Source organism: Dipodomys spectabilis, unplaced genomic scaffold (assembly GCF_019054845.1).
Source record: "Dipodomys spectabilis isolate Male_0828 unplaced genomic scaffold, ASM1905484v1 ptg000137l, whole genome shotgun sequence".
In the NCBI taxonomy this organism is placed as follows: Eukaryota; Metazoa; Chordata; class Mammalia; order Rodentia; family Heteromyidae; genus Dipodomys; species Dipodomys spectabilis.
The window spans coordinates 7,643,321-7,661,629 of record NW_024870814.1 but is presented as its reverse complement, the minus strand read 5'-3'; the positions used below and the strand labels follow the sequence as shown (position 1 = coordinate 7,661,629).

General features: G+C 44.5%; 1 protein-coding gene across 1 annotated transcript; it reads left to right on the top strand.

The window, feature by feature from the left end:
* The first annotated feature begins 14,690 nt into the window (after positions 1 to 14,690).
* LOC122116770 (zinc finger matrin-type protein 1-like) lies at positions 14,691 to 15,389 on the top strand. The gene has a single exon (XM_042690407.1). It carries the CDS (start codon positions 14,691 to 14,693, stop codon positions 15,387 to 15,389), a length of 699 nt encoding a protein of 232 aa, XP_042546341.1.
* Positions 15,390 to 18,309: the final 2,920 nt, after the last annotated feature.

The following is an 18,309-nucleotide window of genomic DNA, read 5'->3' as shown; positions in this document are numbered from 1 at the left end:
CACATGTGCATGCCAGTTCTGGGGCTTGAATTCAGGGTACCATGCTCCCCCTTGGCTTTCCCATTCAAGGCTGGTGCTCTACCATTTGAGCCACAACTCATTTCCATAGGCAGACGTTTCAGCATTTGTCATTGGAGAAGAATGGTAACTGGGAAAACATGTACAACACCCTCCTCAACTGGCACAAAATAAATTCCAGGTGAATCATATACCTATGAAGCTTTTGTAAAGCATGTAAGTTTATGCTTAGGATCTAAGTCACTGGGTTTTTTTTTTGTTTGTTTGTTTTGCTTTTTGTTGTTGTTTTTTGTCAGTCATGGGGCTCTGAGCCTGGACACTGTCCCTCAGCTCTTCAGCTCAGGGCTAGCACCCTACCACTTGAGCCACAGCACCACTTCTGGCTTTTTCTGCTTATGTGGTGCTGAGGAATCAAACACAGGGCCTCGGATGCATGCAAGGCAGGCACTCTACCATTGAGCCACCTTCCCAGCCACTAAGTCACTGTTTTTTGTTTGTGTTTTGGTTGTGCTGATTGAACCCAGGACCTTGAGCAAAAAGAAGCACAAGCTCTAACATTGAACTGTACCCTAGCTCCTATGGAAATAAGTTACTAAACAGGGTCAATATTGCTTCCCAGGGGGACACTGGGTAATATGTGGAGACATTTTTGGTTATCGCAACTGACAGAATGGGATCACGACTATCACCTAATATATAAAGCTAAGGGTAAAGCTGCTAGGCATCAGTAACTCATACCTGTAATCCTAGCTACTTAGGAGCTGAGATCTGTGGATCACAGTTCAAAGCCAGCTCTGCCAGGGAAGTCTGTGAGACTGTCATCTCCAATTAACTACCAAAAAGTCAGAAATGGCTCTGTGGCTCAAAGTGGTAAAGCACTAACCTTAAAGCAAAAACAAGCTCAGAGCTGGGCACTGATGGCTCAGGCCTGTAATTCTAGCTACTCAGGAGGCTGAGATCTGAGGATCAAGGTTCGAAGCCAGCTCTGGCAGAAAAGCCCCCAGGAGACTCTTATCTACAATTAACTACTTAAAAAAATAAAAATAAAAACAGAAATGGAGCTGTGACTCAAAGTGGTAGAGTGCTAGCCTTGAGCAAAGGAGCTCAGAGACAGTGTCCAGGCCCCCAGTTCAAGCCTCAGGACTAGTTAAAATTAAATAAAAAGGTTGGGGCTGGGAATGTGGTTTAGTGGGAGAGTGCTTGTCTAGCTGCATGAAGCCCTGGGTTTGATTTTGATTCCTCAGTACCACATACACTAAAAAAGCCAGGAGTGGAGTTGTAGCTCAAGTGATAGAGTGCTAGCCTTGAGCAAAAGAAGCTCAGGAACAGTGCCCAGGCCCTGAGTTCAAGCCCCAAGACTAGAAAAAAAAGAAAGGAAGAAAAAATTGGAGAAGTCACTCATCATCTGAGGGGAGCAATTTGTTTCCTTGAGATGATTAATCCTGTTCCAGGGTGCAGCTTGTCTTGAACTGAAAAGCTGATGGTCCTGTGATGTTCTGTTCCTTTTGGGGGGGATAGTTTAAGTCCCTTATCATAAAGATGTTATCAGGTCAGGGACTGTTGGTTCACACTTGTAATCCTAGCTACTCAAGAGGCTGAGATCTAAGGATCACAGTTCAAAGCCAGCCCAGGCAGGAAAGTCTATGAAACTCAACTCCAACTAACCAGCAAAAAGGCCGAAGTGGAGCTGTGGCTTAGGTGGTAGAGTGCTAGTCTTGAGCATAAACGCTGTCATTTCACATGGGCCCAGGCCTGAGAGTAAGTACCAAGACCAAAGCTCACCAATGATTTGCTTCCTAGGGAACCCTTCCAGCACCTTACTTGATGTTTTGATTTCCTCCCCAACAATTAGAAGCATTTTAGGATATGCAGACTAAGGGCCTTTGAAGGAGGATACATCTGCCTGACTGGCCCAAAAAGTGTTCTAACTTTCAGCTTTCCCCAAGATATGCATACATAAAGCCTCCAAAGAGTATAATCCCGTTGTTCACAGTATGTCCTTAACCTTCCTGGCAGGAAAAAGGCCAGGAGCATCCCCAGTGTACTCCCAACGTGTCAGGTAGATGCTTAGAGGGAACAGCTCGCTTCAGTGGGTACCTACTACTTGGATAGCACCCCATCTCTGTCAGATTCCAATATTAGAAGACTTGGTAAAGAGGCTAATTCATGTACCTGGACTAGGAGGAAATTTTTGGCATTTTTACATGTCTCCATTACTCTTTTATTGCTTTTATCTATTCTTTTACTTATTTTAAAATAATTTTTATTGAGATTAAGTGATTATACAAATTTCACAGTATTGTGGGATAGTGATAGTTAAAGTCACAAACACATGCTAATCTTCATAAGGCAAATTGTCGTTATCATGGGCTAGTAAGTTTGTGAATTCCATAAACTTTGACAATACAACTCCAAATTGGGTGATATGTATATTTCTTTCCTTTTTCACTTATTATTTAAACTGAAATTTTTTCCTCTTCTCTCATCTTCTCTCTTGTCTTTCCCTTTTTTTTTTTTTTTCTTTTTCTTTTTTTTTTTTGTCGGTCGTGGGGCTTGAACTCTGGGCCTGGGCGCTGTCCCTCAGCTCTTCAGCTCAAGGCGAGTGCTCTACCACTTGAGCTACAGCGCCGCTTCCGGTTTTGTGGTGGTTTATTGGAGATAGGAGTCTCACAGTCTCTCCTGCCCGGGCTGGCTTTGAACCGCCATCCTCAGATCTCAGCCTCCTGAGTAGCTAGGATTACAGGCGTGAGCCACCAGCGCCCGGCTCTTGTCTTTCCCTTTTTATTCAGTTCTTCTTTCCTCTTTTCTCCCTTTTTGCTTTCCTTCTGATATCTTTATTTCATTACTTAACTTTTTAGTTTATCCATTATCCTCACCCTTTTCTTTGCTATTACTGTGTTTCTGTATCTGCAGTTGTTTTTTTTTTTTTTTTTTTGCTGCTTTTGTTGTTTATTTTCTTCTTTGTAAGTGGTACTGGGGATTGGGCCTGGCATCTGGAGTATGTTGGGTGATGCTTTACGACACCCACAAGCCCAGCTTAGAGAAATTGCACCTGACTCCCGGCTACAACATAGTCCCATTCAGTCCTTGGTGAACAATTCAACCTAAAGAATAGGGCAGAATACAGGTGGACCTATTGCAACAATGAGATGTACAAGTCATGTCGAAAAATGAACTTTACAACTTTGGTGCCAAGGGGGAGGGGAGGGGAGAAGGATTGGGTGGGGGTATGGGGGGAGGCTGGGAAGGGATGGGAAGGGGAAACAAAGGAGGAGGCTACAATGCTTGATAAGAAATGTACTCATTATCTTGCCCATGTAATGGTAACCCCTCTGTACAGTATTTTCACAATTAAAAAAAAAAAAAAAATAGGGCAGAGCCAGAACCAGTGGCTCAAACCTGTAATCCTAGCTACTCAGAAAGTTGAAGTTCAAAGGATCAAAATTTGAATCCAGCCTGGGAAAAAATGTCTGCAAGACTTCATCATCAATTATCAAGCAAAATGCCCAGCTAGAGGAATAGTTTAAGAGGTAAAGCAAGCATGCCTGGCATTTCCAAGTGTTTTAAAAAAAAATGTGCAGCCCTCCAACACTGCTAGAGAAAATGTCAATTGCTAGATTCTTTTCTGAAATGTTTGACATAACTGTGTCTATTAGGCTGAATATAGTAAGCTGTGAAACATAGAAATTCCAGTCCTCTATAGAGATAAGCCCTCTATAGTAACACAAGAATATTCATGGGCTGGGGATATAGCTCTGTGCAAATACCTAGAATGCTTAAGAAACTGGGTTCCCTTCCTAGGAGAGAGAAGGAGAAGGAAGGAAGGAAGGAAGGAAGGAGGGAGGGAAGGAAGGAAGGAAGGAAGGAGGGAGGGAGGGAGGGAGGGAGGGAGGGAGGGAGGGAGGGAGGGAGGGAAAAAGAATATGACAAGGGGTGGGGAGAGGAAAGAAGAAAGGAGGACCTTCATGTTTAAAATGGCCTCAGATGAGAAATAATTATAGTGCCTGTGAATGATCTGTGGTTTTCTATATCTATGTCTGTATGTGCATACATGAAGTCCATACAACTGTGAAAATGAACATGTAGGCAAATTGAAAAAGTATGTGGAACAAAAGAAGTAAATGTACATACTGCATACACACACACACAAAGTGAACCTGGCATAAGTGGCTAATGTGGATAATGCTAGCTACTCAGAAGGCTGAAACCTGAAAACTGGGATTCAAAGCCAGACCAAGGACTCTGTCTCCACTAAGAAAAAAAGGTAGACTGAGTATGGTTCAGATGGTAGAGCTCCAGCTGTGAGGTAAAAAGCTGAGGGAAAGTCCATGGCCCTGAGTTCGGGCAAAAGAAAAAGGAAAACAGGTGAATCAGTTTGTAATTACCACCAATTATTCAATGAATTCATATCAAGGGGGAAAAAAAAACACCTGAATCCCTAACTTCCCTACAAACACACCAAATATTTTACTGAAAATTTTAGAGCAACCTAACAACCTCAGTCCTGAGTAGACATGCCACAGGGAAGATAGCAGTTTACCTATGTTTGCCAATGGGGCCTTGGGTTAAATAGTGGGAATTGGCCAGGCACAGGTGGCTCATGCCTGTAATGCTAGTTACTCTGGAGGCTGAGTTCTGAGAATCAAAATTCCAAGCCAACCTGGGCAGGAAAAGTCAAGAGACTTAGCTCCAATTAACCAGCAAAAAGCAGGGAATAGACTTGTGGCTCCAATGGTAGAGCAAAAAGGCCTTGAGCAAAAAAGCTCAGGGTTACCACCTAGGCCCAAGAACCAACACATACACATACACACACACACTGAGCCAGGATGACTTTCTGACTCAGAGGTTTCCTGTAAAGTTTAGAACCAACATACACACACACACACACACACACACACACACACAGAGCCAGAATCCAACACACACACACACACACACACACTGAGACAGAATGACTTTCTGATTCAGAGGTTTCCTGTAAGGTTTAGTGCTCTGTCCTGATTTCCTCATTCTTTGATAGTCCCTACCCCCTGCCCCCATTTGTACACACACACACACACACACACACACAGAGCCAGAGAGCCAGGATGACTTTCTGATTCAGAGGTTTCCTGTAAAGTTTAGAACACACACACACACACACACACACACACACACACACACACACACACACACACACACACACACACACACACTGAGACAGAATGACTTTCTGATTCAGAGGTTTCCTGTAAGGTTTAGTGCTCTGTCCTGATTTCCTCATTCTTTGATAGTCCCTACCCCCTGCCCCCATTTGTACACACACACACACACACACACACACAGAGCCAGAGAGCCAGGATGACTTTCTGATTCAGAGGTTTCCTGTAAAGTTTAGAACACACACACACACACACACACACACACACACACACACACACACACACACACACACACACACACACACACACACACACACACACACACACACACACACACACACACACACACACACACACACACACACACACACACACACCCTGAGACAGAATGACTTTCTGAAAGGTTTAGTGCTCTGTCCTGAGTTCCTCATTCTTTGATAGTCCCTACCCCCTGCCCCCATTTGTTATAGCCCAGGAAGCGTTTAGGCTATAAATTCCCCAGCTCTGTTCTTAGCACTTTTCCATTCTTTTCTCCTTACTCAACTTCCTCTTTCTAATCCCTTGTTCCCTTTTGTAACTGGCAAACCCTCCTTTCCTTATCTCCCCAATTTTTTCTCTTTATTAGCTTATCCTACCAAATTTTCTCCCAGCCTATCTACTAAGCTATATCTTAACGACTTGTTCTTGTAAATGCTCTGGGTTCAATTCCAGCACACAGAAAAAAAAAAGGTAAAAGTAAATTATTTGGAGACCTACTTAAGAAGTAACAGTCTAGAAGAGCTGAAACAAGATTACCATAAAAACAAGGCTAAAGCCTGTGCTGTTGGTTCACACCTATAATCCTAGCTACTAAGGAGGCTGGGATCTGAGGCTCAAAGTTGGAAGGCAGGATAGGCAGGCAAATCTGAGAGATTCGTACCTCTAATTAGCAGAAAAGCTGGAAGTGAAGCTGCGTTTCAAGTAGCTGTGGCCCCAGTGTTGAGCAGAAAAAGCAAGAGACTCAAGGCCCAGTAAAGAAAAAAAAAGTTTGTTGTCAAAATAAACTTCAAGTAAGATTTAATAACTGATGAGATTATAGACTGCTTCCTTCTCACTAGTAGACCTAGAGCCTTCCTAAATTGCCTCAGGTGATGGGATTTCGTTTCCCCAGAGCAGGCTTGAAACAAGGAGGGTGTGGCTTCCTGCCTGTGGGAGGGAGCTGGGTGGGTCAAGCCCAGAAGTGTGATTGGCTGAGCAGCTAGGGACTGGGGATTTTTGAGAGGAGAGCCAGCCGGGCACCTTGTGTAGTGCGCTCCCCTGGTGTGTCTCCGCATCCCGTGGCACCCCCAGGACTGCCACGGACACAACCTCAAACACTTGTAGGCTTGAGGAGGTGAGGGTCCCACCTGTGTGGGGAAATTTTCTTTCAGTACACTGACTATGCATGGTGGTGATTCCAGGTAAGAGCTGAACCACTCATTCTCATTTGCTCTCATCTCAGCAATACCTAAGTGATAGGAGAAAAGCAAGATGGCCGAGGTGTGAGCCATGGAAAGCGTGGAGCAGCAGGGAGGGTAGGATCAAGAGTTTTAGGGGACCGAAGTGTGTAGAGATAGGTCAGTTCCTTTCTCCAGTGGTCTGTGAATGATTTGTTAGCCATCTATTTGATGTAGGCACCTTTGGATGGGATGGGAAACAGTGACTGAGGAATCTGCTCCTGACCTGAGCTTACTTGGAAGATGGCAAGGCAGCAAATAGGCTGGATTTGAACTGAATTAGCTCCTTGCTCCTTCACACTGTTTTGAGTAGGAGTTGGGTAGAAAGGCAGGGTCGGAGTCCCAACACTTTTTGTAGGGCTTGAACTAGGGACCTGGACATTTGTGTAGCTTTTCTCCCTTAAGGCTGGTCCTCTACCACTTAAGCCACAGCTCTACTTCCAGCCTTTTACTGGTTAATTAGAGATGAGTTTCAAGACTTCCCTGCCTGGGCTGGTTTTAAATCCTGGTTTTCAGATCTCAGCCTCCGGAGTAGCTAGAATTACAGGTGTGAGCCACCTTAAAAGCCTAGCTTTTAAGTCCCAATTTTCTTTTTCTTTTGCGTTGTTCTTGGGGCTTGAACTTAAGTCCTGGACCTTGTCTCCAAACAAGGCTAGTGCTCTTCCACTTGAGCCACAGTGCCACTTCCAGCTTTTTCTGCATAGTTTACTGGATATTATAAAGGTCTCATGGACTTTCTTGCCTGGGCTGGCTTTGAACCAAAATCCTCAGATCTCAGCCTCAGTAGCTAGGATTATAGGCATGAGCCACTAATGCCTGGCTTTTAAGTCCCAATTTTTAACTTTATCTGGAAGCAGGGAATAGCGGATAGGGGATGGAACACCATTAAAGAGGAAAGCAGAAGGTGTGTCTCTGGTGGAGCATTAAGACTAAAATGATATTTCACTTAAGCCTGGGGAGGCTAAAGACTTCTGGTGCAGATGGGGTGGGGCGGGGGAAGAGGTAAAGGGAGAGAGTAGCTATGTGGGCTTAGGGACTTAAGCATCTACCTGTTCCCTTCCATAGAGACCAGTGTGGCTGGAAGGCCGGACCCACCAGAGGCTGTCAGGGAAACCAGGGCCCTCAGGGCAACAGTATCAGGCCCAGTAGTTACTGTGGGCTTCTGAGTTTCTGAAAGAAGGAAGGAAGCTTCTGATTTTTAGCAGAGGAAGGACTAGTGAAAGGATTGTTCTGGTTCCTAGTTTGGGAATAGACTTCAGGAGCTGGAGTGAGCAGAGCAGTAAAGAGGTGAGGGTTCTGAACTGGCTGGATGTAGTGTTGTGGCTCAGGCAGGAGCAATTGAAGTGGAAAGTGCAGCTGCTTTTCCAGGTGCTGGTGGAGTTGGGCAGTCTGGCTCTGAACCTGGAGAATCTGCGGGTAGATGTTTGGAGAGAGAGGAGAGGGGTCCTATGTTCCCTGGGTGTAGAGAGGGTTCTGAGCAGAACGTAATGCTCCAAGAGCCTCAATGGAGCCTTTCCCCCCCTCCCTTTCTACGTATTTTGCTTTGTATTTACAACCTAGATCACTCTAGCCAAATGATCTAAAATCCCAGAAAGACAAGACTATGGACAAGGCTATGGATAAGCAGGCAGGGGATGCTCACGTGTGCAGGAAGGGCAGGCATTGGTTTGACTGGCTAAGGGTCTGGAATAGGAATGTCCAGATTCTATAGCCAGTGGATCAGGAACCTGGATCTTAGAGAGAAGGCTGGAAATGACTAGGAAACTTGGAGGCTGGCTTTTTGGAGCCTAAGGGCTAGATAGGGGCTTAAGGTTGGATGGCCTAGGACCATATAAAGGATAGATCTTAACCTAGGGAAATTGGCTTAAGAAGAATCTTAAGCCAATTCCCTGGGTTGCTACCTGTAGAATACCTCTAAGGATCAAAAGGTGGGGCTGACTTGGACTGTCAGCTAAGAAGCCTTGAGCTATGAGATGGAGGGGACTGGTTTTCTGCCATTATGTAAGCCTTACTTATAGGGAACCAGTAGAGAGAAATAAAAAATATCCAATGTCCCCTTCCCATCGTCCTCCCCAGAAAACAGCCTTTCTACTTTACTTATCAGTTGTTTTGCCTTTGAGGGGAAGAAGATGCTAGAGCTGCAACCCCAGGTTTTACACATGCACTGTACCATTGAGCTACAATCTAGCTCTTGTTTTGCCATTTGAAGGAGGTTGTTTGTCATGAGACTAGAAGCTGTGCTAGGACAAAGAATGTATAGATTGAGTTCCTGTGTATTCTCAATGTCAAGTACAGAACCTGGCCAGTGTAGATAGGCCATGTTCTCAATGGAGACATACTGGAACGGAAGTTTCAGACCCAAACTCCAGACCCCCATGTCAAGTCCAGCCATTCGTCTGTACATGTCAAATAAAGAGACATGGAAGAGAGCAGAGAAAGGAGATATATCATTTATTTTCATGGGCCCAAGTCAATGGTTCTCAGCAAAAAGTAGTTTAAATCTCTCCCCACCTCCCTTTTAAAGGAAAGGTATGTTTACTAGAGTTGCATGATCCATACCTGCTTTAAGCCAATCTAGAAACGTGAACCTCATTTTCATCAGTATATACATTTTGAAGGTTTTTATATAGGGCGCTCACAGGAGGAGGCTGTGTTAACTCATGAGCTCCAGGCACACATAGAACAAAGCCTCTCGGGGCTGGGAAGGTGGCTCAGTGGTAGAGTGCTTGCCTTGCATGCATGAGGCCCTGGGTTCGATTCCTCAGCACCACATAAGCAAAAAGAAAAAAAAAACGGAAGTGGCGCTGTGGCTCAAGTGGTAGAGCGCTAGCATTGAGCTGAAGAGCTGAGGGACAGCGCCCAGGCCCAGAGTTCAGGTCCCACGACCGGACCCAAAAAAAACAAAAACAAAAAGAACAAAGCCTCTCCTGCTATGCCAGGGGCTTCCAAGTGGCCCCTAGTGGAGGATAAGTCTGGACTTCAGGGTGCTCTCCCCCACAGGTGCCAGTTAAAGTGCCTCTTATCATATCCTACTAATTGGACGCTCATGCCATAGAATTCACTACACATAAGGAAACTGAGACCCTAGACAGCAGTGGTGCAATTCAGCATATGAGGAAGTGACCAGACTCCACAGTCATGTCCTCCTGGCGGTGGGACCAGCTCAGAGATGCTCAAACTAGGATATGGGGTCCCATCTCAGTATCTCACACCTGCGCCCACATCCTCCACCTTGGTACCTTTCTCTTCTTTCCCTCTCCCTACCCCTCACCCCCGTGCTAATACTGAGGCTTGAACTCCAGGCCTCACACTTTCTCTTGGCTTTTTCCTCTCAAGGGTGGTGTTATACCACTTGAGCCACACCTTCACTTCTGGATTTTTTTTGTCAGTCCTGGGTCTTGAACTCTGAGCCTGGGTGTTGTCCCTCAGCTCTTCAGCTCAAGGCAAGCGTTCTACCACTTGAGCCACAATGCTACTTTGTTTATGTGGTACTGAGGAATCAAACCCAGGGCCTCATGCATGCTAGGGAAGCACTCTACCACTGAGTCACCTTCCCAGCCCCCACTTCTGGATTTTTTGCTGGTGATTAATTAGAGATAAGAATCTCACATGGGAAGGGAATAGCTTAGTGGTTGAGTGCTTGCCTCGCATGCATGAAGCCCTGGATTCAATTCCTTAGTACCACATAAACAGAAAAAAGCTGTAGGTGGTGCTGTGGCTCAAGTGGTAGAGTGCTAGCCTTGAGCAAAAGAAGCTTAGGGCTGGGTGCTGGTGGCTCATGCCTGTAATCCTAGCTACTCAGGAGGCTGAGATTTGAGGATCACAGTTCAAAGCTAGCCCAGGCAGGAAAGTCCGTGAGACTCTTACCTCCAATAAACCACCAGAAAACTGGAAGTGGTGCTGTAGCTCATGTGGCAGAGTGCTAGCCTTGAGCTGAAGAGCTCAGGGACAGCACCCAGGCTCAGAGTTCAAGCCCCACGACTGACAAAAAAAAAAGGGGGGCTGGGAAGGTGGCTTGCTTTACATGCATGAGGCCCTGGGTTTGAATCCTCAGCACCATATAAGAAAAAAGCCGGAAGTGGCGCTGTGGCTCAAGTTACCGTAGAGCGCTAGCCTTGAGCTGAAGAGCTGAGGGACAGCGCCCAGGCCCAGAGTTCAGGCCACACTACCGGACACAAAAAAAAAAAAAGGAATCTCACTTTTCTGCTCATACTAGTCTTGAACGTGATCCTCAGATTTCAGCCTCCTGAGTAGCTAGGATTACAGGACTGAGCCAGCAGTGGTTAACTTTCTTAGCACCGGGTCTCTCAACCACCATTCCATACTAACAAAAACCTTTGCAGTCAATTTTTCACTGTTCCTCATCCTTTCTTTCAAAGACACTTGAGGCTACTTTAAAATTCTGTTTCACCTCATCAGAAAAAACCCTCCGTGGAATAACAATCCTCTTCTGGCAACTTCTGTTTCTAAGTTCTATCTTAGCATCAGACTGCCAGACTCTCCCAAGAATGAAAGTCCTGGTATAAGAGGCAGCCTAAAACACGCTTTTGCTGGGCTTTAAGAATTAACTAAAAGTCCTCTTTGTATCTGTGCCCTGGATCTGAGTTAATTCTCTGCCACAGTCCCTTTGTGATCATGTGGGTTCTAGGAAGGAGAAAACTCACTGATGAACATCTTGTGTGGAAGGCAAGCTGTCCTTCAAACGGGCAATGTCTTAAAACAGCCAAGCAGGGCACTGGTGACTCAAGCCTATAATCCTAGCTACTTTGGATATTGAGATCTAAGGATCATGGTTTGAAGTCAGCCTAGCAGAAAAGTCTGAGACTCCTATCTCCACTAAACTACCAAAAAACAAACAAACAAACAAAATCCTAGAAATGAAGCTGTGGCTCAGGTGGTAGAGTGCTAAGCTTGAGTCAAAGAAGCTAAGGAACAGCCTGCAGGCCCTGAGTAAAGCCCTAGGAATGACTCACAAGGAAAAAAAAAAGAAAAGAAAAAGGAAACAGCCAAAAATTCAGGAGACTACCTTGTTCCTGTTCTGTTCCAGTAATCAAGTGATAGCTCTTCTTCAGATCTCCTCCAAAAACAAAGAAGGAGCTGCTGGTCAACCAGGCCACATACCTATAACTTGAGACTCCTTTAACTATGTATAGTTTTCTCACCCCCAGCTCCAATTCTCTCTATTTAACCTGAAGCCAGTGTCTGGATCTGGGAAGATGACGGGAAGATTTACTGAAGTGTTGTCTTCCCAGATCTTCTATGTGATAAATCTTTTTCTGCTCTTCACCATGCCTCTTTGTTTGGCCAGTGGCCAGCTCTAACTCAGAGCTCCTGAACTTTGAGCCTAGGGTCTAAAAAAGCATGTTTTGCTGGTAGCAAAGCCACCCTCTCAGACCCAGGCCAAAGCACTACAGCTTTATTGGCCACAGACAAAACTAGGAGATATTTGCAGAGGTTTGTTAGAAAATAAAATCACAGTCCAAAGCTACTCTAGCACACTAAATAGACCTCTTTAAGAATGAGGTACATGCTGGGTGCCTATGGCTCATGTCTGTAATCCTAGCTACTCAAAAGGCTAAGATCTGAGGATTGCAGTTCAGAGCCAGCCCAGGCAGGTAAGTCTGAGAGACTCTTATCTCCAACTACCAAAAAAGCCAGAAGTGGAGCTGTGGTTCCGTGGTAGAGCACTTACCTTCAGCATAAAAGCTTAGTGATAAGGCCTAAGCCCTGAGTTCAAGCCCAGGACTAGAACAAAAAAAAGAAAAGAAAAGAAAAAGAGGTTAACCTATTATGCACTGAAGTAAAAAATGAACTTAAATACAATTGTGCATTGCTTTATCATTGTTTCATTTTATTACCTTTAAGTAGCTATACAAGGGAGTTTCAATTCAACATGTCAGTTTATGAAAACAGTACATCTTGATCACTGTCAGAACTTTTCATTCAATTATTTTTTGGCCTGTCCTGGAGCTTGAACTCAGGGCCTGGGCACTGTCCTTGAGCTTCTTTTGCTCAAGGCTAGCACCTTACCACTTGAACCACAGCACCACTTCTGGCTTTTTCTGTTTATGTGATACTGAGGAATCAAACCCAGGGCTTCATGCATGTTAGGCAAGCACTCTACCACTGAGCCACCTCTCCAGCCCCTCTTTCAATTTTTTTTTTTTAATTTTGGGTCCGGTTGTGGGGCCTGAACTCTGGGCCTGGGCGCTGTCCCTAAGCTCTTCAGCTCAAGGCTAGCACTCTACCACTTGAGCCACAGCGCCACTTCCGGCTTTTTTCTTATGTGGTGCTGAAGAATCGAACCCAGGGCCTCGAGCATGCAAGGCAAGTGCTGTACCACTGAGCCACCTTCCCAGGCCCTCTTACAATTTTTTTGAGACAAGATCTTGCTATACAGATCAAGCTGTCCTTGAACTTGTAATATTCCTGATTCAGCCTCCTAAGTACAGGAATTATAGTCATATACCACCATGCCTGGCCAATGAAAGTCTGGAGTAATATACTACTCAACAGCTCTGGAGGTTAAAAGTAGAGGTGGTTTGATTTTATAGTGTGTTCTGCTGAGACAGGCTTTCTGGTTTTAGCACAAACACAGGTGGACTTTGGTTAATAGAAAGACAAATAGCAAAAGGGAGGTAATTTTTCAGAACAGAGCACTGGTAACCTCTTTAGTGTTGATGGGCCTTATTCTGACAGCCTAATGAGACTATTCCTAGTTAACAGTCAGCCACCACATTCTTTTTTTTTTTTCCTTTTGCCAGTCCTGGGGCTTGAACTATCCCTGAGTTTCTTTTGCTCAAGGCTAGCACTCTACCACTTGAGCCACAATGCCACTTCTGGCTTTTTCTGTGTATGTGGTACTGAGGAATCAAACCCAGGGCTCCATGCACGCTAGGTAGGCACTCTACCACTGAGCCGCCTTTCCAGCCCAGCTACCACATTCTTAAATGGGGTCCCCAGCCCTTCATTTGTAGTCCTAAGTCCTTGCATTATCTAGAAGGTTGGGAAGAGAATTAAAGATGAAAAGCACTTTCAGAAATCTTATGTGGCTGAGCAAGTAGAGCCTGGGCGCTGTCCTTGAACTTCTTTTTGCTCAAAGCTAGTGCTGTACCACTTGAGCCACAGTACCACTTCCAGCTTTTTCCGGTTATGTGGTACTGCATGCTAGGCCACATTCCCAGCCAGTGACTATGACTTCAGCTAAATCTGGGTATTTAGATATTCTCTCTCTTTTTCTATCTCCCTTTCTGCTTGGTGGTATGGAATTTCAGCAACACCATTTGTGATTTGGTCTGTTGGGCCTATTGTAGGCACTCAGTCCAAACCAGTGTCTTATGTAAATTTTATTTAACACACACCAACTATTTCAATTAAGATAGATGGATAGGTAATTAAATAATCAATATAATATTGATATTCTCTTCTTGTTTTCTTAGGATGATTTAATCTTGTTTTTATACAAAGTAATAGTATTTACAAAAATTTACAACAAAAATGTCCAAAATTGTCTACAGCTATTAAACCAAAGGTACCCACTGATACATTTTAATTAATTAATTAATTTTTGTTGGTCATAGGCTTGAACTCAGGGCCTGGGCACTATCCCTAAGCTTTTGCACTCAAGACTAGCACTTTACCACTTTGAGTCACATTTCCACTGCTGGTTTTCAAGTGGTTAATTGGAGATGAGAGTCTCATGGCCTTTCTTGACCAGGCTGGCTTTGAACCACAATTCTCAGATCTCAGCCTCCTCCTGAGTAGGTAGGATTACAGGTGTGAGCCATCTGGGTCCAGCTTTCATTTTATTTTATCTTGATATGTTACATTTATTATCTATTTACAGATCTTTAAATATACAGCATTTTAGTCATTTATATTTCATGTTCAACATTAAAGGCTATATGTTATGTAATGTACATGACATAATAATCTCCCCTAGAAATTTGAGCTCGATTTAAAAAAAAAACAAAGAGAATAGTCAATGGAAAATAATACATCAAACACAAAGTTGCTTTCCATTTTCCCTTGCAGAAGTTTATTCACCCTCAATATAATGGAAGATTCTCAGACTGAGGATTCTTTCCAACATGAACTTGAAGATTATATTAGACAGCAGAGAGCCAGAGGATTACAGCCAAAGATTTGCTTTAGGAAAGAAACTGGAGTCTCTGTACCCCAAGAAGGGTACGTCAGTTTCCAATCTCCACTGCTAGAGCAACAACTCTCCCTCAGCAGAAACTTCCCCAGCTTCCCCACTTCCTACGAGAGGCTGAGCACAGAGGAAAGGCAAGTACCTCTCTGGTCTAAAATCCATCACTCCAGACAAAGGCTGGAATCCCCCAGCAACTGTCAGAACAATCACCACTATTTTTCCAAAAGTCCCTGGCTTCCAAGTCATAGCCTCTCCTGGGAGGACGGCAGCATGATCCACCCAGCAGGCTATCAAGACAGATGCCAAAGGAGGCAGTGGGAGGAGGAAGGAGATGCTGCCACAGAGGACCCAGTGAAGGGCAAGAGGAAATACCGTGCAGAGCTAGGTTCCCTCAAAGAACACCAGGACCTTGACAGGAAGAGAACCAAGACAGAGTCAGAGAGAATACAGAATTCCTCAGGCAGAATGAAGAACCACCTGTATGGAGCAGATGCCCCCAAAGTGGAAAGCCAATCCCACAGGAAGAAAAAGGGACATAGCAAAGAAAGTCCGGAGGAGAGGGACTTGTGGGATGAGGCCATCTTGGGCAGTTGTTATTGATGCTCAGACAACTTGGGATCCCAAATGGATGAGTGAAATGACTTTGAAGCAATTAATTAACCACCCACTTTTCTTACCAATCAGCTGCTTGAAGTCCTTTCCAGTCCTGGGGCTTGACCTCAGGATTTGGGCATTCTCCCTTAGATTCGTCACTCAAGAGTAGTGCTCTACCACTTAAGCCACAGCTCTATTTCTGTTTTTCTGTTGGTTAATTGATGATAAGAGTCTCATGGACGTTCCTGCCCAGGCTGGCTTTAAACCAGGGTCCTCAGCTCTCAGTCTCCTGAGTAGCTAGGATTACAGGCATGAGACACTGGTGCCTGACTAGAAGCTCTTCCAGAATTGGCAGACTTGGACTCTTGAATGCCCAAGGACTAGAGGCTGAGCTGGCAAGCTCAGAAGCTCCCATATCCAAACCTTGGGAACTTGAAGCCTGTTTCTCCAGAATTTAGAAGCTAGAGACTTAAGGCTCTTCCTGTTCTATTCAGATTGGAGGCTTAATGCTCTGGGCTTTAACTATAAGCAGACCTGAAATTCTGCAGGTTTTGTTTGGTTGTTTGGTTATTGTTTGTTTGTTTGTTTTTTGCCAGTCCTGGGGCTGGAACTTGGGGCCTGGGCACTGTCCCTGAGCTTCTTTTGCCCAAGACTAGCACTCTACCTCTTAAGCCACAGCAACACTTCTGGCTTTTTCTGCTTATGTTGTACTTGAAGAATCAAACCCCAGGGCTTCATGTGTGCTAGGCAAGCACTCTAAGCCACAGTCCTAGCCCACATTGTGCTGTTTTAATCTTGGCTTCAAAAATCTTTGTTTTGTGCTGACACTAGGCTTGAACTGGGGCCCTGGCTAACGTGCCTTAGAGCTTTTCACTCAAGTCTGGGGCTCTACCACTAGAGCCATACCTCCACTTCTAGTTTTTTGCTGGTTAATTGGAGATAAGAGCCTCTCAGATTTTTTTGCCTAAGCTGGCTTCAAAGAGTGATCCTCAGATCCCAGCTTTTGGAGTAGTTAGGAGTACAAGGGTGAGCCACTGGTGCCCCACTGTTGGCTTAGGTTGAAGAGAGATGAGAAGTAGACTCACTTTTCAAAGTGTTTCTACTTCGAATCTGGTATCACATGAGACTTTTCTGTAACTGTTCCCAAAGGCAATCATCAAAGTGGAGTAGACTTATTTGCATCACTCTCTATTATAATGTTCCTGTGCTGGTTGTCAAGTTGTTGCATCTTAGACCCAGGCAGCTTTTTTTTGGTTTGTGAAGCAGACTATTATAGTTGTTTGCTAGTTGGCTGGATGCTAGTCTCTGCCAGTAGAGGGTGCAGGAGGATCAATGTAAGGTGGAAGCAGGAAAAGAAGACTTCCTCTTCCCAGAGTTGCCCTATTCTATGCCAGCAAGCCAGTCAACAGGGAGAGACTGCTCAGCTAAAGCAGGCAAACTGCCACCTGCAGGTCATGTCCAGCCACCATCTGCTTTTGTATTGTTCTTAAGCTACCAATAGTTGTCACATTTGAATCTCAACTGAGAAAATTGTTATCCAAACAAAATGGATCTTGATCTTCTCATTCATTAAATTGTATTACAATGATTTTTATCATGGGGTTTCATCAATAAAAAGGATGAATATTTGTTTTCTGTGTTCTAGTAATGCCTACATAGTATCATCGACCAGGCCTCCTGCCACAAAACCCAGGGACATGTGCCACATGTTTTCTACCTGACCCTTTCCAGAAAGAATCTGTGTACACCTGCTTTAGAGTCTTCTGTGCACCTAGCCATCTTTTCTTAGCTAACAACACTTTGTATTAATTTTCTTGCTTACATTTTGGGTGTTTTGGTCTGATTTAGACCTCACAGAGTTCTACTAGACAAATAACTTCTATCAACAAATCAAAAAATAAAAACCTGTCGGCACCAGTGACTCATACCTGTAATCCTAGCTACTTAGGAGGCTGCGATCTGAGGACCATGGTTCAAAGCCAGCCTGGGCAGGAAATCATAACAAAGCAGCAAGTAACTCCTCTGGAGGCTGAGAGATCTGAGGATCAAAGTTCATAGCCATCTAGGCAGAGAAGTCTGAGTCTCTTATCTCCACTGAATCTGGAAACATCCAGAAGTAGAGGTAGAACTCAAATGGTAGAGTACCAGCCTTAACCAACAAGCTAAGGGACAGCACCCAATCCCTGAATTCAAGTCCCAGTACACACACAGACACCCACACAAACACACACACACACACACACACTACAGGCAAATAACTTAGTGAGAAAGTTACTTCCTTCACAATGACTTTGAAGCATTGTTTCTACCCAAAAGTAGGCAGAAACAAATATTTTGAATAGACGTTCAAAGAAGAAATATAAATGGCCAACCAGCATTAGAAAGTTGCTTAGTATCCTATGTCATTAGGAAAATACAGATCAAAACCACCATGAGCTATCATTTTGTATATACCCCCTAGAATAAATAAAAAAGCAAAAATGGGCTGGGAATGTGGCTTAGTGGTAGAGTGCTTACCTAGCACGCATGAAACTCTGGGTTCCATCCTCGGTACCATATAAACAGAAAAAGCTGGAGGTGTTGCTGTGGCTCAAGCGATCTAGTGTTAGGCTTGAGCAAAAGAAGCTCAGAGACAGTGTCCAGGCCCTGAATGCAAGCCCCAGGACTGGCCAAAAAAAAGTGACAAGTGCTGGTGAGGATATGGGCATACAGGAGCTCTCCTACATGGTTGGTGATGACAAAGTGGCATAGCTACTAGAGAGAACAGATGAGCAGTTCCTCAAAAAGTTAAACAATTACTATATGACTCAGAAACTCTATTCCATGGCACATTACCCCCCCCCCATGCAAATGCTGAAAACACTTAAACATACACTTGCATGTAAATGTTTATAGCAGCCCCATGTTAATAGCCAAAGGGCAGCCT